This window comes from Miniopterus natalensis, chromosome 6 (genome assembly GCF_054644295.1).
Source record: "Miniopterus natalensis isolate mMinNat1 chromosome 6, mMinNat1.hap1, whole genome shotgun sequence".
NCBI lineage: Eukaryota > Metazoa > Chordata > Mammalia > Chiroptera > Miniopteridae > Miniopterus > Miniopterus natalensis.
The window spans coordinates 59,093,174-59,117,263 of NC_142086.1; the positions used below are offsets into that span (position 1 = coordinate 59,093,174).

At 38.4% G+C, this 24,090-nt stretch overlaps 1 protein-coding gene across 4 annotated transcripts in view; it reads left to right on the forward strand.

The window, feature by feature from the left end:
* Window positions 1–24,090, forward strand: part of PEX5L (peroxisomal biogenesis factor 5 like) — a 134,573-nt gene that overhangs the window by 42,536 nt on the left and 67,947 nt on the right. For 2 of the 4 annotated variants that reach the window (XM_087818293.1, XM_016218079.2), the window contains exon 3: window positions 18,017–18,121. The exons of the other annotated variants lie outside the window; for them this stretch is intronic. In XM_087818293.1, the coding sequence (XP_087674419.1) occupies window positions 18,017–18,121 (105 nt within the window). The remainder of the gene's footprint in view (window positions 1–18,016; window positions 18,122–24,090) is intronic. 4 annotated transcript variants of the gene reach the window in all.

Below are 24,090 nucleotides of genomic sequence, written 5' to 3' on the forward strand. Positions count from 1 at the left end.
CCTTGCTCTGCCAAGTTTCGTGCTTGACAGCCCTTTTTCTTTCCATCATTTATTCAACAAATATCGATTAAGCGGCTCCTGTGTACAGTGTACTGCATTTATCCTAAACTACAAAACTTACTCTAATTTAATATCGATCCTCTTAATATATTTAAAGTAGGAGGTGGCAGGGAAATGCCATCCTCTTTGCAGGCCGGAGAGCTTCATGGTCCTGAGAGATTAAGTCCCAGGCCTGAGATCTCACAGTACTTAAGGAGAACAGGACATGTAGCTGCCAAGTGGGTCTAGGGGGCAAAACCCCCTGACTTCGTTTCTTTGCTAGGTGACAGTAAGGCTCAAATATCACTCTGGGGGAAGATGAGCCCGCTTGCTTGCCTCTTTCCTTACAGTGAGTGCTGGTCTATGTTTGAAAGCAGTAATTCACTTTCATTCATTCCAAGGACATTGACCCCGTCCCAGAGGCTAGGCATGATAGTAGGAGCTGAGGGAGGTGTGAGGATGACTCAGATTTGGGCCCTGTCTCCAGAAAGCGACATCTAGAGGTACAGTAATAGCATACTCATAAAGAACTGGGATACACCGTGGAAGTGATCAGTGCCTTAGTGGTCACTCTCATATAGTTTGATCAGACCTACCCCAGAAAAAATTGAAGCTTGTGAAAACTTCATGTTCTAATAGAGACTCTGTACCCAATGCTTCCAACTTGGTAGCGAAAGGGTATCTCTTGATTATATATCTTAGTTTCAGGGCATTTCTATGTCTTTTGAATACATTGATAGCTCTGATGATAGTTTTGACACTCACTGCCCACTTGAACATGATGTCACCTGATTAGAAATAAATGTAGCCTCATTTGTCCCGCAGGTAAACAAGATCAGCAAACCCATTAGCACAGTCACATAGATGAAAAACAGCTAAAACGCCATTAAAGTTAACAGCCAACACTTTTAAATACTTGCTGTGTTTACTGGACTTTACAAGCATTGCTTCTTTTAATCCTTACATCAAATTCACAGGTTAGACACTGTTATTACCGCGCCCACTGAACAGATGAGAAACCGAGGATTAAAGAGATTGTTATGTATAGTCACACAGCTACTAAGTGGCAGAGCTAGGAGTTGAATCAGCCAGATTCCAAACTCATGTCTTAATCTGTATGCCAGTGGTTTTCAAACTTTAGCATCAGAATCATCTGGCGGGCTTGTTAAAACAAAGATTGATGGCTTCACCCCTAAGGTTTCTACTTCAGTGGGTTGAGAGGGGTCCAAGAACTTGCCTTTCTGACAGGTTTCCCGGTGATGGTGATGCCGCTCCCGCAGGGCCTGCGTTGTGAGAACCGCGTCTGCCAGGGGCGGTGCCCCAGGGTTCTGCGGGGGAGCTTGAGCCCAGCCTCACTGGGTAGATATTTGTGCCCACCCTCCCTGTGTTGGAATTACCAAGAATTCACCGACAGTCTTTGAACAGACTGACTCATGGAGAACTGAAAGCAAATGACCAATACATTAAATGTCCCAGTTAAAGAATTCATTTCCTACTAAATGAATGTGGAACTCTTTTTCCTTAAGGGCAAGGTTGATCTTCCTACATGAATTCGGAAGCCTTTTAAATTAGCTGGAGAGCATTCTGGTCACCAGCTCAGAACAGTGTCAGTGACTGTTTGGTCCTCTGGTGTGATGTGAGGAGCCAAAGCGGGAAGCTCTCGGATTCTGAAGACAGGCCTGGACGATGGGAGAGGGAGAGAGTTTCCTGACACACCTAAATAAAGGAAGAGGTATTTGTCTTAGATCCCACTGCTGGTTCTTCCCACAGGGCCCTCTGCTTCTCCTTGATGACATTTATCACATTAAAAAGTGTTCGTGTGATAGATTCCGCAGACCCCTTCCAGACTGGAAGGCTCACGTCTGTCTGTCTTGCCTGCCGCTCTCTCTCCAGCCTGGTCCGGTTCCTGGCAGTCCTCGCTGACCCGATGTCTCACTGGTCTCTAACCTGTAATCTTACAGGCAACAAATCATAATCACAGCGCTTACAAATCTGCCTCGCTAGCTCCAGAGACGGCTTTTTCTTAGAACATACAATAAATACTTGCATAACAAACAGAAGAACATGCTTTTGTTCCCCATTCCTAAGCCTTTCCTTGAAGCACTTCTCTGAGATGCTGTCTTGCCGATAAATGATTTCTGGGCTAGATTATAAAAAAAAAACAAAAACACAAAAAAAATCCCACACATTGCTTGAGGAAAGCCACAGTTTAATGAGGCAAAAATAAAAACATTCTATGAACCCAATCCAGCTGTGTGGATATTTCCTGCCAAAAGGTGTAGGAGTTGGAGTAGTAGGGGGTGTCCAAGAATGTGAATGGATGTCTGGAGCCCAGATGGACCGGGAAGAGCCGGTGACTGTGTCCTCATGGGCGTGCTCCAGATGGCACAGTGACCATCCCCACCGCGCACACCGACGGAGGATGCTGGCTGAGTCAGCGCTCCCCGATTCGTGGGTCCCCTGTGCCTTTCTTCATTCTCATTGAGGTTGGGATGGTACCTGGTGGGCTTCAAAGTGCCGGAAGAATAGCCATAAAGGTTGAGGAGACAGAGAGTAAAAATGTTAGACGGACTCCAAGCAGACAATTGAACAGGATGCATCTGGAACTGAGTTGCCAGCGGAGAGGAATGCCACCTGCGCAGCCCGAGACCTGAAGGAAGAGCCTTCATCCCGTGAGTCCTCTCAGCTCACGCTCAGCCGACGTGATGGTTTTGGTGGATTATGCCAATGTGGAAGGACACGGCCAGAAACAGCCTGACAGAATACGTTCATTATCACGATTCCCTTAAAAATATTTTTAGGACGCTATTCATTTTATTGTCCAAACCCTCTCTTAAGGTAGAATTCCCTAGGAGGGAAGGAGATTTCTATTTTTCATGAATTTATTAGGGTGACATTGGCTAATACAATTATAAAGGTTTACGGTGTACAATTCCGCGGCATCGTCTGTATGTGGTACTGTGTGCTCACCACCAGTCCCGTCTCCTTCCCCTCCATTTATGCCCCACGTACCCTCTTCTACATCCCCTCCCCCCACTTCCCTCTGGTAATCGCCCTACTGGAGTCTGTGGCTCTGAGTTGCTGTGTTTTGATTTTTGTTTTTGTTTTGCTTAATCTCTTCACCTTTTTAACCGAGCCCCACACCTCCCCTCTTCAGTTGCTGATTCAGGTTGATTGCTCTATAATTTCGTTGTAATTCCAGTTTGGTCCTGGGAGGAGGTGAGTGTAGCGTTCACCTACTCTGCTGCTATCTTGGAACCCCTATAAGATTTATTTATTTTTAAATAAATCTATTAATTTATTGTAATTTATTTATTATTACTTATTTGTTTTAAAATAAAACTGTAAGTCTTCACAGAATTTAAAATAAAAACAGCCCAGCCAGGCATGGCTCAGCAGTTAAACGTCGGCCTAGGATCCAGGCGATCAGGGTTTGATTCCAGGTCAGGGCACATGCCCGGGTTGCGGGCTCGATCAATGACTCTCTCATCATTGATGTTTCTCTCTCCCTCCCTCTCTCTCTCTCTCCTTTCCTCTCTCTGAAATCAATAAAGGTATATTTTAAATAAATAAATAAGTAAATAAATAAATAAGTAAATAAATAAATAAAATAAAAACAAATAAATGAGTAAAATTCTGTAGTACTAATTAAAAGAGACCTAAATAGACAGGAAGTACTATAGTAGAGGAATCCAGATTAAATTCTTGAAAAACTGTCCTTGTTTTCTGTGGCATAGTTGATTCTATTGCTCTAATTTAAGCAATCATAATATTAAAATATCCAAATTCAAGAAATATGTTTCTATTTTCAATTAAAGCTTCTCTAAGACACTAAGAGTTTTTTTAATGAAAAAATATGCAAACAATTTTATTTTCACTTTTCAAAAAAATGGTCAAAGTAGCTCTAAGCCTCCTAGAAGAATTATTTTTTAAGTTGTTGGAAAGTTCAGACAGAAAACAACATTTTTGGAATTTTTAAATCTTGATGACTTTAATATAGAAAATTCAACAGAGTAGGTTGTTTTTCTTACTGAAATATAAAATCTTTTGAAATACCTTTGCAATTAAACCTTTACATACATTTATTGTAGATTATACATTGTATAAATTAGCCATGATATAGATATAGATATGAGATATATATTGCAAAAGATGTATATGTATTATAACTAAAAGTTACTATAATCTATGATGATCTAAGCAAAAAACAGGAAGTAAACCTTTAAAATAATTGATCTTCTATGACCTTTCTTGTAACATTTAGAGAAAAGCAGCATTTAAATGTAAAGAAATCAGAAAGAAATATTTGTGTTTTAAATACAGTGAAATACCAGACAGATTCGTTTAACCAGAACACTCAGAGACATTTAAGGTTCTGGTTAGTTGAAATTTTTTATCATATCAAGATTGACTAAAAGGAAAAGAAAAACAGCTTTTTAGTGGCAAATCTTTCTGAAATGCATTAATGCTTCATTCTACATTACTAAGCACAATATACTGTACCTAATTCTTTCTACGAAGAATGGGATATTACAGTCCCCAGGGCGACTACTCAGTGCACCTTCCCTTACTGAATGGTCCCAGGTGTGGTTGTCAGAGATGAATATATGCTGACTGTGGGATGTAACTTAGAATCCTTAGAATCCTTCCAATGAGCTTGTTTGTGTATAAATTAATTTTTTCTTCTAAACATGAAATTTTCTGGAAAAATTATTGAGGATACTGGTTAGTTAGATTTTTGCTGTACTGTATCTGAACAGATTATAAGTGGCTAGAAGAAAATAGTGTGATGCTGCTAATGTGGGGAAAGGAAGAGTAATTATAAATTTGCAGAAAAATACATTTTGATAGGATTAAACCATTTTGAGCTGTCTTCAATTTAGTGTTTACAGGAATAGCTTAAGTGCAGAACCTAAAACCTCTTATATTCCTGGGAACCTTTTCCAAGTTTAATAAAAACTGGCATATGTTTTTGTGGAAACAACTAGGACCTTCAAGTTAAAGAAATTAATTTTTTTTCCAAACATCTATCTAGAATTAGAATCAACTTCAGTCTGTCTAATGAAATATCATGATCCTGTAGTTGCTTTTATCTTTGAACCTAAGAGACTGCAATGCATTATTTAGCAAATTAAAATGAGTTCAGGCGAAATCTCTTTCAAATGTTAATTTAATCTCTTTTGATATATATCTGAGAGTTAGAGGAAGAAAATGTTGGAAGTTAGCAGAGAATTCATTTTTAGGAGACTAAGAAAAACTTCATTAAACAAAATTGGTATTATCAAATTACTCTTCTGCCTATTTGTAGTGACTAGGGATACAAAATATGGACATATTTCCAGTACAGGAGATATAGGGAATCTGCCTGAAGCCAAGTGTAGAAATGACCCAGGACCTCTGTGGAAATGACAGTGCACCCAACTGTCCTAGTCCCTCAGAACTTGGAACGACCTATGAATTTGGTACCTATTTATAATTCATCAGACAAACCATGAACTAATTAGTAGAAATATATTCTTTTGGAACTCCTGGAAATGTTTCAACAATCTTAAGGTCCTCTATGTTGAATCCTTTCTTAGACTTTGAAAGTTGAAGGTCATTTTTCATTGTGATTCTATAACTTTGGTTGAGTAGATTTTCTAATATGGCTCTATTTGTCAATCCTGTGAATTCATTAGCAAGTTTATGGTACCTCGGGGTTTTGCAACTGCTACTCGAATAGGCCAGATCCAGACTTGCCTTGATTTCTATTGTTAGAAGAAGTCCATTAACCTTTTTATTTCATTATAGTGTAGTATTATCAAATTACTCTTCCAAAATAATAAATAGTTCTTTCAGATACTATAGACTCCCAAATACATATAAAAAATAATGTACTCAGCTAATAGAATTTTGCTGATTTATAGAATTATTAGAGCATATTGAATTCTCACTTTTACACACAGCATCTATTTTATCATCACAAAAGCCCTACAAAGTCAGTAAAGCAGTTGTTAGTACCATTCTCATTCTCCTGCTTCAAGAAAACTTAAGTTGTCTGCCTAAGGTCACAGGAGAATGGAAAGTGTTGTTCCTGGGTCTCAGACCCTGAATTTCCAACTTTATGTCCTATGCTCTGTTAACAGGGACCCCACCTAACCTCAATGACCACATATGTATAAAACCAAGTTCTCTCTCTCTCCACCCCCATCCCCCCCTTAAAGTATCTCTTGGCAACTTGGAGTTGATAGATATGCAACTGGGATAATACCCAAGAAAGGCAAAACTTGAAAACTATCCCTTCCCCTTCTGGTTTGTCAGTTGAGAAGAACCTCCAAAAAAGAAATATGTAATATAGGGAGTTGGACGTGAGTCTTGGCACAGTTCAGACACTGGCTTCAAAACCACTAGAATCCTGACTAGCAGGACTAGCCTACCTGCTGGTTCTTAGCCCAGCCTCTCAAGTTCATAAGTGTGTCAACACATACCGTGGGGGAGAGAATTGAGAGGTGGTTTTTTTAATAAGCACTTAAATGGTAGTTTCAAGAGCAAATTTCATACATATATTGATATTTAGAATAGTGTCCTACAGATTTGGAATTCATTAAGACTGTGATTATAGCCAGAAAGTCAGACAGAAAAATTAAATGAACTGGTACATCGTCCGCATAACAATAGAAATGTGAGTTATAGATTTATGGTGATTAGAACAAAAGAGCCTGGCTTTATTGAAAACATTCAGGCACTCTAGGTTCCTGATTCATTTAAAGTCCCCTGTTGATGTCATCCTGGGGTGACATCTTCACACAGAACAGTCCAGGCTATATCTGACAGCCAGAGCCAAGCTGTACGCTGTGCCCCCCAAAAGCTACACAGATATTAGCAATAACTTTTGAAAAATAAAACTACCTATGCTACATGGTTACTTTCCATTGTTCTATTTTTATGTACATATCAATTATGTATTTTAACTGGTGTATATGTTAGCTAATTGAAGTCTATAAAATGTATATAATTTAATAAACTTTTAGTTGGGCATAAATAACTTTCTTGGAGCATTTAGATTTCAAACAAATAACATTTGTTTGAAAATAAATAAATACATAAATTTGTTATGAAAACAAGTAAGTTTGTTTTTTCACAAGAAGATTCTCTTTAAGAAGTTTAAATAATAACTTGAGGTCATGTGGCTAAAATGTCAATTCAGATTGAGAAGGCTCAACTCCCGTAGGTACTGGCTGACCACAGCAGACACAATCTTCATTTGAATTTCTTTGGGGCAGCACTCTCTGACAAGTGGGTCATGGTCCCTGACCAGACACTACCAGAGAAGCCAATTGTGGCCTCCTGGGTTCAGAATTTCTATTTTTCAATATCTATGGCATCCTTTTGATTAGATTATAAATAACAAAAAGGATTAGCTAAGAAGTCTTAAAATAACCCTGTTTCAATTTTTCTGAACAGTTTACTGAGGTATGAAAGTAGGCCACTATGTAATCTTTCATAGGTACTTCTTTAGACACTTTATTGGTTTACTAGGGCTCCCATAACAAAATACTACAGACTGGGTGGCTGAAACAATGTATTTCTCACAGTTCTGGAGGCCAGAAGTTTGAGATCTAGGTGTTAGAGAGTTGGCTTCTCCTGAAACCTCTCTTCTTGGCTTGCAGATAGCTGTCTTCTCCCTGTGTCTTCACATGTTTTTCTTTTGTCTCCTAATTTTCTCTTCTTATATGATCAGTCATATTGGATTAGGATCCATCCTAGACCTCATTTTAACTTAATTGCCTCTTTAATAAAGACCTTACCTCCAAATACAGTCACACATGAGGTTCTGGAGATTAGGCCTTTAACATATGAATTCGGGAGACATACTCAGCCCTGACAGTTATTACTCCCAGCTTGTTAGAAACCAGTTTCTCATTCTCTGATGGTGGCTGGATTCAGCACCCCAGGCTTGCTTCTGATCCTCAGTTTCTATGTCATATTAGTCTCTTTTGATTAAGGTCGTCCCAACCCTGGTCTTTGCTTTTTGGCTGCACGGTCTCAGACTTCCTCTTAATTTTCCCATGGATAAGGTGTCTTATCCACACTGTGACTGTTCTCTACCTCTGCTGTTCAACTCTCCACTCGTTTCATGTCTCTTTTTCAGTTTTTCACCCCTCTTATGTTTCCAGTGGCTTCTAAACTCAAGTTCATGACAGCATTTTCTATAATAGCCAAAACTGGAAACAATTCAAATATCCGTCAACAATTAAAAGGAAAATTATGGTTCACTCAGAGGATGGAAGAACTATTGCTACTTACTCCATGGATGAATCTCACAAACATAATTTTGCATCTTTGCCACCTACCTCCTAAGGGCAATGAGGCCATAGGGTCCATGAGCTCAGCAATGAGTTCATAATCGATGAATACTGAGTACCTACCATGTGCCGGGCATTGTGGAAATGCTTTGATAGATACTGTCTTATTTAATTCTCACAAATGTATGAAGTAGATAGATAATATTTCCATCCTTAGTAAAATGGAGGCCAGCATGCCACGTGGCATCCCTTTTTCTCCCCCACTGACCGTGGAGGCTGCCCTGGCCCTATAAGCTGGTGATCGCCTTGACCACACCTGGTCAACCCTGACTGGGGCTCACAGCTCTGAGGCCTCTGCTCTTTCCCTAACTCCTCTCCACAAGGTGAGAGAGACAGCTCATTCCCTTTCAGGGAACCGGGAGGCATGAGGGAGGAGCCACCCACACATTGCCGATGACCCCAGAGGACCTTCAACATGAGCAGTGACGCCAGAGTCTGATCCAGAATTTTAGAAGAGGAATTCCCAAAGCCCCAAGCTTCTCTCTTGGAGCTGTTTCAGGGGACTCAGGCGGGTGGGGTACCTTAGCTACAGACCTTCTCAGCTAGTGCCTTGTGAATTTGACCTAGTTTCTGGCATTTACTTTTCCTAAGTTCATCACCAAACTGGGGCATTTGATGACTGAGGAACAAGCTGATAAAAAAAAAACAGTTGCATCTGCCAGAAAATGAGGAAAGCCACAAAGACTGCTGAGTAGTCAGGCTCCGAGACGCAACTCTTGTTCATAAATTAGTAATAAAACTTGCCTGAAACATTCATACAGGGGATGACCCCCAGTGCAGTGGCGAATAGTCCTCCTCTAGGATGAAATGGATCCAGTGTAATTCTGCCTCTGACATCTGGGTAAGCGTGCTGTCTCCAGTTCAATAATTCGGTGACAGTATATTTAGCATATGGTCTTTCCATCTGTTTAGAAAAAGGAGAGGTTTGACCTCTTTGCTCTAAGGTGATAGCCATCAACATTTAAAGGCTTCCAATTCCGTAAGGGGATGAAATTCTTCCTTGGGACATCTTTGTTGACTTGGTATGCATTAGTCGGGCGGGAAGTTGGTGGATACACATAATCACTGATAAGTAAAAGAGTTTCGAAGCTAATCCTATCAATCCAAGGAAACTTTTTCATGGTCTTGACCACATATTTAGCTACAAGGGTTTTTATTCATTATATTTACTTTTTAAAACTTTCCAATCATAGAAAATATGGAAAACATGGGAATGATTTTAAAAATCAAATTTTGTATGCGGATCTTCCCAAGTTTCCTAACCACCAGCCTTCACATTCCAACAGCAGCTTGGTCACTTGTGTATACTTAGAAACCAGACCTCCAGACCTCTTCTCCTACTTCCTCACAGAGAAAGGCCCTGTCTCACCTCCCACCACGCCTGAAACACCATGAATTAAGCATAATTTAAACAACTAACCATGCTGGTGATGAATGATTCTTATAGCACTTTGCTTTCTCTTGAGTGTTGGGACATCCATCCATTTGTGCAAGTAAGATGCAAGCAGCCTGGAGCACTTGTATTTGGGGGGACAATTTTCAAAAATAAAAACAACAAAGTAATCTTTAGGGTTTGTATTTTTAGTCATTTTCCTTTTTCTTAAAAATAAACCCCCAAATGTGCTATAAATTATCTGAACTATTTAGCACAAGAAATTGAAAATAACAGTAGCAACCCTTTAATTAGGATTACATTTTTTGGTGACATATTTCATACAAAACCCTCTCAAAATATAAATAAGAAATTTTAGATGTATCATCTTAACATCTCACTACATTTACTTCTTAATTATCAAATATGTATTATTAATGTCATCATCAATATAAGGCTAAACAAGGTCAAAAGAAAACAATTTTTTTAAGCCAGACCACCAGGTAGCAAAAGTTGCTTACAGGGGCCTAATAGAGAAGCTCAATATTAACATAAAATAGGTTCCAAGTAATTTAGAGCCACATTAATAACAGTAATCCTGGTAGTAAAACTTCAGTAATTCATAACTGGTAATGGATAAATGAGAACTGAGTGATGTTCCTTTGACCATTTGTCCAGAAATATTGCTAAGCAGAGTAAATAAGCCTCAGGGACATGGTGAGAGTGAGGTGGGGGAATGTTTACCTTTCTCAAATGATTAAACAAATGGTAAATTATAAACAAATGGGTCTTGTTAGTTTAAAAAAAAGCCTTATCTCTCCACAGCAAATATTAAGCACCTTTACTTGGTAACACTCTATTAATTTTAATAAATTTTTATTTAGCTGTTTGAAACTTTATTTAAAATCTAATTAAGTCTTTTATTTAATTCAGAATCACCTTCTGTCAAAGTGGGCCATATTACAGTATGTGATTTCAGTATTTTAAATAATGTGGAAAAGCTATCCAGTACTTATATTGGATACACACAAGTAAAGTTGAGTGTCTATTATGTGCCCACAGAGTACTATTCCAAATAATAGAAAATAGTTCAAAAGAAATAAGCATAGTCTTTGCTTACATAGGCAATTTCATTGATGAGACATGGTGAAAGAACAATTTACAAAAATAAAGACTATAACAAGGTCCCTGGCGGGGGGTGGGGGGGGCTTAGTCTGCATGCACGACTCAGGAATTTGGGGTACTGAACAGTTCTGTTCCTCAGATGACCTGCTGCGTAATTGGACAAAGTGGCCAGGAGTGCTTGGAACCAATTGGTGACTCTTACCATTGAAGGCTGACTTTTTTTTAAATAAAAGTAGAGATACGGGTTGACTCAACTTCCTCAGAAGTGTTCCTGGCTGGTCAGGGACACACCCTGAGGCAGGAGAGAATGTAGTGCTTAAGCTTATTGTCTGGTGGAGAGGTGACATTTTGAATCACTTCAGTTTTACAGGCCAGTGTTTACTGCCTCAGGCCTGAACATTCCAAGTTTTCTGAGAATGTCTCAAGAACTACCAGATGGAAGCACTAATTGGGCATTCATAAGATTTATGAGTACACTAGTTCCCTTTATCTGCAGGGGATACATTCCAAGACCCGCGGTGGATACCTGAAACCTTGGATAGTACCAAACCTTAAATATACTATGATTTTTCCTATACATACACACTTTTTCTCCTTAAAAGAAGCACTTTACGGCCTTCCTTTGGTATATCCAAATTGCCAGCATCACTACTCTTGCACTTTGCGAGCAATTATTAAGTAAAACAAGGGTTACTTGAACACAAGCGCTGTGACAGTCAGATAACTGAAACAGCTACTAAGTGACCAGTGGGCAGGTGGCGAACCCAGCGCGGATACGCTGGACAAAGGGCCGATGCACATCCCAGGAGGGGTGGGTCAGGACAGCAGGAGACTGCACCACGCTGCTCAGCACGGCATGCAATTTAAAACTTATGAATTGCTTATTTCTGGAACTTTCCCTTTAATATTTTAGGACTGCAGTTGACCACAGGTAACTGAAATCTCAGAAAGGGAAAGTGCATGTAAGGGCGGACTGAGGTATCGTTAGAAGACACCTGGATCCTGACAAAAACAGTGAGAGTAGCAGCACTGGCAAAGGGCTGCATGAGGGCAGGAGCAGCCAACCTGGAAGCTGGGGGCGGGGGAGGGGAGTAGAAGCAGCTGCTGCCAAAATCAACCACCTGGAGGTGACAGATCAGTTCTAGGGACAACAGAGCAGCCACAGGGCAGCAACACTGACTACTGAGAAGACCCCAACCCAGAGCCAACCTAGGCACTAAGCTCAGTGGACACAGTACACAGGGCCAAGATACTTTTAAGAGCCCATAAAAATGTTAGAATTTTTATCTCTCTTAAAATCAGAACCCTCAAAATTACTAGTATAATAATGAATATATAACAATAAATCCAGTCTAAATTATATTTATCTTTATACGAACTCAGTTATAAAATACAATTTTTAGCATTTTTTGTATCGAGGAAGGGGCCCATGAAAGTCATAATGTCCCCCACCACCGCTCACTCGGGCTAAGAAAATTAAGCGTGTCCCTGGTGGGCTGGGATCCCAGCGACTTACCCTGGGGGAGGATTAAGGTTAAAGACCATAGAGATTGCTACCCCCACTCTCTCCCCCCACCTCATCACGGTCTGCAAGAGTGTAAGAAAAAGTGCCAGTCAGCGTGTGACACAAACTGAGGGCACAGGAGTTATAGCGTAGGATGTAACCAGGGTCACTCCTTGTTCATCTCAGGGGACATCCTAGGAAAGGAGAAGAGCTCACAAAACAGCAGTGCTGGGGGGGTGGAGATAGTAAGGGAGAAACAGAGAGAGGTCAACTGGCAGGCCTGCTGTAAGTGCCCTGTGTCATTATTTTCACCAGGGAGGCACCAGTTTGTTCCCTGCACCTTTCCTGCCCATATTAAGGAGTCAGAAATCGCATCGTTCCCAGCCAAGAACAGATCACTGGGCCAGCGGGGAACTGACTGTGATTTGTAAATTCCACACACTAATCTGCAGCCGGGACAGAATTCGGCGTGTGCTTCCCAATTGTTTACATCTAGAGCTGTGCCTCCTTTGGGGCGTTTGGAAATAAGGCTTGACCAGTGTGCCCAGATTTAGTTCTGTTTGTACCACTTTTAAAATTTACGAAACATTCTGTTGGGGGGAGGAATGAGTTCAGCATAACTGATAGACCAGCGTGGCCTGAACCCCCCTGTGTGTTGGAGGGAACCTACGGGAACACCCGGCCTGGGAAAGGCCACCACGCAGCGGACAGGCCCGCGGCGCTCGGGGGCGCTGAGAAACGCTGCTCTCAGCCTCCCGTTCGGGGAGTTTGAAGAGTGCCTGAGTCCCTGACGTTTACCTTCCTGAGTAAAAGAAAGTTATCCTTGCTCTGCACAAGAGAGACAGAGAGAGAAAAGCCATCAGAAATTACCATTTTTATGGCCAGTTTCTCGCAGGTGCATTTAAGGTCAGGGTCCATAATTTATGATGCACAAAATTTTTTAGCATGTGCAAAACCGAATCCATTTCATTTCGAACAAAGTTGCCAACATGTTATAGATGGCAGGCATTTGCTTACAGGTATGCGTATGTGAGGAAAATATTCAATACATTCACACTTGTGAGCTTGATGGTAGTTTGTCTTCCTTAAAACATTCATCCTAAAAACCTTTAATCTTCAATGTTGTAAAGATAAAATTTGGGGGGAAATGCATGAAAATATCAGGCTTGTTTTTTGGGTTTTTTCTCAGTTTTTGGTAACAGTATGTGTTTTTTTGTAACCAGAATAAAAGGAAGACTTTTTAACTTCATGTATTAGATAATTTGGGGTTACCAGAGATGACTACTAGTATAGTCTTTTACTTTTACCCTAATTTAGTATATCTCCATAGCTGCTATTGAATATCGCTGATAAAAAGACTCTGGATTATTATTGATAGATTGAGAATAATAAAAATAATTTTTAAATTACAAAACTTCATGTAGCAGTAATAAAATCTGCAACTAGAAAATTGCTTATGAATGGACTGTGTAACCACCGAGTTGCATACTTTAAGTACTGCATGCACCCAAAATAGATGAGAAAATCCTAGTACAGCTGGCATTCCGAAGCACTGATTTAGCATTTTAATCAGAATTAGAGGGATGCTAACGCTCATAAGCCTAACAAGATTTACAGAATAAAAAGAAGTGTGATACATGGCATGCTTAGGTTAGTTTTCCATGAAGATAGAAGAGACAGAAACATTTTGTTAGAACTGTGTTTATGAGTGAAGTTATGGGTGGCTGATTCTCATTGACCATTACAGATTGAAGAAAATATTTCTCCAAAATGTTGGCTTGATCCATGCTGTATCATTATCCTGAGAAGTGGCTGCTGCCCCGAACTTGGATGATTTTATAAACCACCCGCGTGGATGGCAGTCAGTGAAGCAGTCAGTGGGGCTGCCTGGAGAGAGAGCAGCGGGGCAGGCAGGGAAGCACGCGGGCTGGCGCTGGGTCCCCTTCCTGGCTCAGCCACATGCTGGCTTTGAGACTGAGGCCAGATCACTCCACCTCTGAGCCTTAGTGTCCCAACCTACCTAGCGAAGATATGTTATACCCACAGAGGCCTCATGCAATCAAATGAGGGAAAATACAGAAAACACCTAGCGGTGCCCAGCGCATAGTAGCTTCTCCAAATGCTTTGCTGCCTTCTGTGTGAGACAGGCCTGGAGCCAGCAGCTCCGCGTCTGAAGACATCTGGTAGCTTCACAGCCTGGTGTCCAGCCTGAGATCCTGTGACTTCCAGTACTTTTTACTGTTTCTTATATTCTATATTTAAAAATGAGAAGTGAGCCAAAATTGGGTTTTCTTAATTATTTTAGTGTCATTTGCTATACTGTCTGCGTTTCATTCGTTTATGCCTGGTCTTATAATAGAAGTTAATAAAAGATTTTTCTCAACAGTATTATTTGTTAGAAAAGCTATAATTTTATCTATTTCATTGCTGAGGAAACAAAGTGATAAAGAGAAATATCAAAGAATTTTCTACAGAAAATCACCAAGAAAAACAGTCGAAAAAATATCTTAGGAAACTCAACAAGGAAGTGGGAAAAGATGGTTTTGAATTACTGTTTAGAAAGAAGTAGGCTGACGTCATCGCCGGCGTGTGTCCCGGTGTGATAATCAGCTTGCAAAGCCCACTGTTCCTTTCTGTTGTTGCTGAGAATGAGGGGAGAGCACAAAGGCTTAATACAATCCGCATCCTCTCACAAGCTTGAGCGTATACTCACTGTCTAGTTCATTTTTACCGTCTTCATGTTATTTCAATTAATAAATGAGTATTTATCCCCGATTTAGAAATTGACCTTGAAGTCCAGATCATTAAGCGCAGATAGTTCTCACAATGTTTTAAGCCATTGACTTCCAAAGAAAGAAAGAAACACCTGCCCAGCTGCGTTACCGTCCGCCCCGCGGAGCTGCTGCTGAGCGAAGTTGTCCAGCTTTAGGAGTTGCCAACTCAGTTATCAACCGGGCTCTGAATTTCAGAAATGTTATCCCGCAAGATGAATGGGCGAGTCAGAGCAGCACAGCTTGGTGTTCGGGTCCAGGTGGAGGCGGCGGTGCGAGGTGGGAAATCTCGCTTGGATAGATGCGTGCGCTCCCCGGCTCTGGCAGCGGTTAAGACGCCGTGCCCGGGACCGCGGCGACGGCGCTGTGACAGTCCCCCCCGTGCTGTTCTCGGACGGCACCACCCCGGTAAACCAGTGCAGCTCTTGGGGTAATGACTCAGAAGCCAACAGGCTGTAAAGAAAAAACTTTGCTAGCAGGCACTAACATGGGTGTCATGACTCTTTTCAGGTAGTAGGTGTAACCTTGAAGAAAAAGTGGCACTGTCTTCAAAAAAGTGACCTGACCCTGGCTTTGGTGGGTTTTTCTGCAAGAAATCAAAAGCACCGCATGTGTTACCTATACATCCTTTCTAGCTGACCACTGCTTTGTTCTAGAGTTCAGCATGAAAGGACTAATTTTTTGTTTTGTTTTGGTTTGTTTTGGTTTGTTTTAGTGAAATGGCATGTCCGTTGCTAATTCTAGCTACTATAGTTGCACCTGTTAAAAATATCTATATGTAGTTTACGGATTGGTAGCATTTCAAATAAATAGTGTATTGAAATATTGGCCCAAAATTTTTTGAGATGCTCATCAATTGACCTTTTTTTCTTAGCTCAAGATAAGAGTCTGAATTATTATTTTTTTTTAAAATTATACCTTGTAACATTAGATTTGTTCTTTTACGTATGTTAGGAATTTAGATATAAGCATGCCACTTCGTTTATTGCTATCTTGTTAGAACTTCTTGGAGCATGGAAAGAATTCTTCACACTGAGTTTGCTCTTTCAAAAAACTAAGCTGCAAAAATATTTGTTAAACTTTATATCTAATCTGTAAATGAGTGTAGTTTATAAAGGTATGCTAAGCTTACAGTATGTAATGTCTCATCCAAATAATTTTTATATTTTGAAAAATTGTAAAATAGTTTAATAGTTCCATAATCACCCTTTTCCCAGAAATCAGAATTGCATGCACCTCTATTTTAGGAAGTTCACATTGCATCACTAAAGAATAAACCTGGGATCACTATGCTCCCCAATTTTTTTCCCTTTATTCTTCCAGATGTCAGTTCTTCTGAGGAATGTGGCCATACAGACATTTCAGAACATTTATGACAGAAACTACTGTTGCATCCATTGAATAAAATCTCTTGTAGCTGATATTCCATCATGGAAATAACACATTATCATAACTAGTAATGCTAGTTCTTAAATAAAAGACACAAAGAAATAAACTTTGAGCATTGTTAAGAGATTACACATTTTAAAATCTAGTAACTATAGAGAAAGTTCTTGTTTTCGTCAACAAAAACTGCCACTTGTTCCATTTTAGGAAGGAATGCCCGAGAAAATGGACAATGTTTTCTTCCTAGAATAAACCTACCTTCTAAGTCCTTAAAGTCCTGTGCTAGACCATGATGATAGCGTAATTCTATTCTTTTGCATTGCATAGAAAGTGTCAAGATTTATTAACCTCTGGAGTTAATATTAACCCTAGCTTTAATTCCCTTTCAGACAACAGACCCCATATGTCCATTTTTGTTTCTTTTCCTATGATATCACTGTATGCTACATTTGTATTTTAAGTAGATTTACAACACAGATATTCATGTGTGCTCTTAAAGTTATTTTCTTCAGGAAGGCTCTGCCCAGAGACCTAAGAAAATGGAGGTTTTCTCTGTTTAAAGTGTTTAAAGATTATTTAATTTTTACATAGTATGAGATGCTTCTAATTGGGTTGAGAAGGTAATATTTTATTTTTTCCATTATGTGATCTCTACTCTCAAAAATTTAATAATCTAGTAAACCAAAAAGACAGAAAGCCAGCATACCCCTTAGAATCTGTAACTCTGCTTGTATGAGACAAAAAATGTAGGGAGATATGGATACCTATATATTTATATCTATATCTATCAGTGCATCAATTATTAATCATGTCTGTTTACATCTGGATTTACTGGATTCTCCAATGAGAAGACATTCTAAAATTCTATTAAAATTCTTTGGTCTCAAAAACATTGAGAATTTTTTTCATACTAGCTTCACAAAATAAGCTGGGTGAATTCCTGTGATATTAGGCCACTGAAGAATTCTGAGAGGTTTTTATGACACTTTCACTCTTTTTAGGCCCAATCCACTCAAAAATGACAGACTTTAGAGACCACCAGCCAAGCCCTCTGTGGGAGTCAGACCCTGATCCCAATCCCTGTCCTGGACTCCAGTCATTCAAAACTTTTAGGTATTATATAGGAATAACTTATCAATGAACATAACAGGCACTCCATAATGTTTTTAAATCGATACTATAAAATTATGTTCATGTCATGTAAATTGCCTAAAATATATTATACATATAAAATACTATGTTCAATTTAAATACAATGTCAGCTGTAAAGGTGAAAACGTAGCTTAAAAGTTCACAAACCATCTTTTTTCAGATTCTGTGTGTTTTCTCTTCAGCCAAAAGCCTCAAGATTCACTTGCAGCAGCCTACCTCTTCATTTATGTTGGATTGCTCTTTAAACATTAGAATATCTTGTAATAAATATTAAGTGAAAGATTTCTCCTGACACGAGTCATTGTTGATTTCACTGTTATAGGGAAAAGGCTCTAGGGCGGCAGATAAGGCTGTTGCCATGGTGATGAAGGAGATACCGAGGGAGGAGTCTGCCGAAGAAAAGCCCCTCCTTACTATGACATCACAGGTGGGCAGACCCGTAGGGCTCCTGTAGGAAGCTGACATATGTTAATGTATCAGACATTGTGATTTTTAACTAGCAAAAAAAAAACAAAAAAGCATTAACTTGAACTAATTTTTTAAAAGCACAGTTTTAATGAAACAATTATACATTATAAAATGAAAACCAAAATTGCTAAAACAATTCATTACTTAGTTACTTATTTGTGAATATTAATTTTCATTACTCAACTTTAGTTTAAAAAATGTACGTGCAAGTAAAATGTGTTGCTTCTTTATAAAGGAGTCTTATTAACAACTTTGGGAAAGAAAGAATTAAGCTAATGATACATTTGAAAAACAACAACCAAAAAACTCAAATTCCATGAATAAATACAAGTTATATTGTATACATATGTCAGTTTACCAGTAGAATATCTAAATTTTCTTAAATGTTAAATATATTTATGTTGTGACTATGCATACTACATATTGTCTATACATATTTATGTGGATAACTAATTTACAGGAATGAGGCAGAAGTCCCTGAGTCCCCCTGCAGAAAATGGCATCTGTGACCCCTCTTATACATAGTGACCTTGACAACAAAAATATCTCTATTATAAGCACATGAGGGCCATTTTCAGCATTTATTATAACAAGTATAGAAAAAGTTTGCATTTATATGCAAAGACATGCTGAGGCTGTGAATCCTGTATGTCCTCGGGGACTTTTGAAACACCCTGTAAAATCCACATAAATATGTATAATATACTCATCACCACTCCGTGGAACTATCAGTTTTAAATTCTTAAATGAAAAATATTTTTACTTGCATTTATCTTATAATTTAGGTTAGATTGTTATCTTAAACATTTCTTTTTCTCCATAATGCAGAAAATGCAGTGATTTAGTGCCAATTATATTAACATGTCCAGAATTAGAAAAATGTCCATTTACAGTCCTCATGAAAGGCATTTATATCAAAAGCTAAGTTATGGCAGCTTATTTTCAGAATACCATCAGATCACATTCCCAGCTGCTGCCAACATGTGTGGCTTTATTTTATTCTGAACACTGTGTTGTAAGTAACAAAAATTATAACAACATATAACGTCAAAATTGAATACTAAAAGAAGTTATTAATGATTCCCAGGACTTTGGGATAAGTTTTATGTCATGAGTTTTTTACCCATGAAGAGATGACACAGTAGTAGTTAGAAGGAAATTTGCTTGACATTTACCAAGGTCTCCATTCTTCATATAATTGACACAGTAAAACATATGCAGTTTTACTTTGATCTCCTGCCCTTTGTAGAATCCATGTTCAAAATATTCAGTCCATAGTTTCTCAGGTCAGTGCTAAGGGAAATGAGAACCACTTTAAGTTCTCGGCTAAGAACAGACCCACATACATCAGTAGATAAGGCCTGTCCAGATTGGCAATTGGCATAGTTGTGCTACAGCAACGTATCATTTCAGGGCATCACAATTTAGGGCAGGCTCTAGTTCCCAAAATTCTTTTTCCCTCAAACCATGCATTGGTATGTGCTTCCCAGTAATCCTTTTCAAATGTCCAAAATTATCATTATCACCTAAGCTTGAACTTAAAATGTAATGTAAAATAATATTTTTGATTTTTTAATTTAGAAAAAAAATTGTGATTATTACCATTTTCTCATATTCAGAACATTTGTGTGCACCAAGTTCCTTATTTAATCCCTATGTAATGTCGCATTAACTGTTTTTGAGGTATTAGTTACATTTTACTGCATGAAGATCGTGTAATGCTTTCTTTGATGCATCGGATCCTTGTTGCATACTGGCAAGTTTATGAATCAGCAGAGTTCTGATTCATAAAATGCAATGCACCTATTGTGTTGATAATATTATGGAATTAATTCAGTGACAGCTATGATACAATTATTTCTCAGTCAAATACAGTTTTATTAGTTGATATACTTTTTCCACTGTACACAAGTGGCTTCTTCCCTGCTATGCACCAGTGGCATGCACAAGCCAAAAGGCAGCAGAGTGATCTGAAAAAGTGAGTACTTCTCATGGCAACCACAGCATCCAGTCCGTCACCATGCCACATTCTTACACGTGATCCTGTGTGACTGTATTAGTGTCCTGAAACATGTTTGTCCCGGTGTCTTCTGTAAAGCCCCTATGACAGTGCTACATACTGCTGAATACATCGATTCATCTTCATCACCGGTGTGTCGGTGCCAGCTGCTCATTCATAGATCAGATATGTCCGAAGCTAACTGCTGCTCTCTCGATAGTGTCCTTGGGACAATCACAATGGATTAAGTACAGAATACGTCCTTGAAATACTGATTCCTAACTTGTTTAGTGACTGTTCAACAGATTGTAAGTGCAGAACAATTCTTTACATTGAAGCAGTTTTTTGTATTGTGTGACTATTATGATCTCTTTGAGAGGGATTTAGCCAAACATAATCCAGGGAAGTCATTTATAGTACATTGAACAAAGAAGAGTTGGTCAGGTGACCTGAACTCAGAGATTGCTGGACCCCTGAGAACTGCTCTTTTTGTTTAATTTAATTATTAATCCTGTATTAATGAACTATGTCAAGCACTTCAAAGAAGCTCAAGTTCATGCTGTCCTAGCCTAACACTTGAAATCAAACAGTATGTAAACAAGTGTGCATTGATGAAAGGATTGAAGGGGGGGAAATTAGGTGACTTGTCAAGTCTTTGAGGAAAGCTTCTCTAGACCTGCGCTGTCCAACACAGTAGGCAGTAGCTACATGAGGCCATTGAGTACTGTGTAGCTACCCCAAATTGAGATGTGCTAGAAGTATAAAATACACATCAGATTTTGAAGATTTTGTCCAAAGAGAAACAATATAAACTGGCACATTAATAATTTTCATATTGATTACATGTTGAAATGGTATTTTGGCTATATTGAGCTAAATAAAATGTATTGTTAAAATTATTTTCACCTGTTTCTTCTCACTTTTTAAAAAAATGTCTATTAGAAAGTTTAAAATCACCAGCCTCTTGTTATATTTCTATTAAACAGCATTACTTAGACTCTAATAGTTTAAATAACTCCAGTTTGAGGACAGAAGGGAAAACTATAAGCCAAAGATTCATTATATTGTAGAAAAATTATATTCTTTACGAAAATGAAATTACTTTAGCAAATATTTTTCTCTCATAAGGAACCTTAAGAAATTTTCATTTTAACCACATCTGCTGGTACTTGTTTTTCACAAGGTATATCCCCTTCGTTTTTTGCTACAAAGCATACACAATGTCTTAAAACTATGTGTTCCAGACCTCTTATTGTTAAGGAAGTTTGTTTTTCAAGTTCAGCCTTCGTTTTTCTATATGTCCCCACCCCTTATACCTCAATATTGATTTAACTTTTGTGTCTGATAAAGATAAAAAGAGTAATATCCTTGACTGGAAAAATATTCTCAAGGCTACTAAATATATAGCCTTGTTTAGGCTTCTGTTACCAACTTGAAAGAATTGCCTTCATTATGTTCTCCTGCCTGCCCTAGTGTTAGCACTACCCAAGGTGTAAACAGTAATATTTGTTCATTTTCCCATGAACAGATTGGCACTTACAAATCTAATTATCCTGTCAGAAAAATACTTGCAGTCAGTTGAGATTTAGATCAAGTCAGAGTTGAAAGTTATCACATGGTTTATCTTTTACAAAGATCCACTGGGACCCAAATACTGTATAAAAACTGGGACAAGGGGAAAGACCATGAGTACCATTAGCTCATAAGAAATTAATTCTGTCCAGTGTCAGGGTTACCAAAGCAAAGCTACCAAAGTCTGAGTACTTAAAGGACTCATGATAATCATTTAGTTTTCTTGTCTTTTCCATGGAATTAGTTAACTTGGTTTTGATATGGTCACTATTTTGATGGGCATTGCACACATTTCTAAACTTGGATAAGACTAATAAAGCCATAAACAAATAGTTCAATTTCAAAATTATGAACGAACCCTACTTAACAAATGACACATACTTTGAATCAAGTGTACAAATAATAAAGGCATTTTCAAAATGCATAAAGATATACCTTTTAAAAGCATAGCTGTGTTTGCATTTATAAAGAAATGAAACAATCTTAAACCTTTTCTATTATTTAGATGAGATAAAAGACATGGGATATTATTACAAATTGTTTTTAAATCAGCATTACAAATATGAGATAATTGTCAGCTGTTTTTTAACTTATTAGCTTCAATGTTTTAACTTTTAAAATTATTCTTTAAGTACTAAAATGCTTAAAAATAAAAACAGAATATTTTACTTTAAAACAACAGTTCGAGATCATCAATCTGAAGTGTAAAGTTATGGAATAATGGATTATTATTCTTTACAGACCTTGTTCTATCATATAAAATGTATTTTGGCTTGAAGTTAATTTGTAATGACATAAGTTATCACAAACCTTTAGCTATATATTTTTTAATGAAACACCTGAGCAATATATTGGTTAAAGACAAATAAGCTTAGATTTAAGTCACAAAACAAGCTATGTAAACATATACTGGAGCCTAAGTAACAGGCAGTATTTAAAAGCACAATACTCTCATCTTGGTTAAGTGTTCCCCTTTAGCTTAGATTATATAATAATTTAATTTTTTAACACTGAAATTAGAGAAATTCAAGTTGAACTAAGACGAATGCATTTTTAGGCAAAGTTTTAAAACAAATCATAATTCATTAAAGCTGCATAATACTGTCTGCATTTTGTTCAACACAAAACATAGTGTTGATATAAAATAACAACCAGTTTGGTCCTGTGGTGGCTGATATTAGCCATATCAACTAACCAGTCTAAGTCATTAGTAAACTGAAGACATTTGACTGAATATTTCATTCACAACCTATGACTACAAAGAAGGTGTAAGGTTCAATAGCCTTTTGAATTCTGAGTGACAGGAAGCCCCTCCAAGCAAGTTCTCACCTATCTCCTACCTTCTGCTGTTTCCTTTTGTTTGTGTCCATTGACTGTGTAAGGGTTTCCCCTCAAAGTCTCCAAATTTGAATCTCTGACCTAAAATCTCTGAAGTAGTAGTGTTATGTCTTAAACTGTCTCTGGCCCCCCATGTGCACTGGTCTGTGGCCTTCTTCCAAGGATGTCGGAGAGCAAATCTGTGCCTGAGTTTCCATTTTTCTCATTAGGCACTCTCCCTTTGCACTCTCGACTTTTTGATAGAATCCTTGCATTTGGAAATGTTCCTCTTGGTACCTCTAGGTTTCTCAACATTAAAATGATGTGACACTGGTGATGGTGGGGAGGAGACGGACTTAGATTTGTGGTTTAAAACCTGTCGGGAGATTGGTAAACATTTCTGAGGACCACTGACCTCCTTGTGAGTTGATTAAACCCAGCAGGAAACTGAGGCTGCCCACGCAATCATTCTTTTGTGCAATTCACCATTCAGTTAGATTTATAAAATCAGTCGACATTTATTAAACTGCTACTATGAGATACAACATTTAACTGGATAAGGTCTCTACTCTGAAAGAGGTCACAGTCTAGTGGGAGGAAAGCAGGGAAAACTGGGTAAAGATGGGACCGTGGAGATGCTGTGGGAAGGCGCCCGGTGTGCAGTGGGACAGGCTCCTGAAGGACAAATGAGGATCTATCCCCATTAGAAATGCCTTTGAACTTACCTAAACATTGAGCATAGGACAAAGGGAGATAAAAAATGAAAATTTAAAATGTAAACAAAGTGAGACAATGCCTTAGCAAGTAATTAAATGGATCACTTTAATTCCCTTATGATAGTCAGATTGGACCAAAATTACAATCACTCCAACTCAGTTATTCACAAAAAAAAAAAAAAAAAAAGTCTTTCAACTCACCTTTTATTTTAATAACATCAATCAATGTACTCTGTTCCCAAAGGATGAAAGGTGGTAAGTTCATAAAGTATTCTCAAACTGAAGGAAGTAACCCTAAGAGGAAAGCAAGCAGCACCCTGTCAC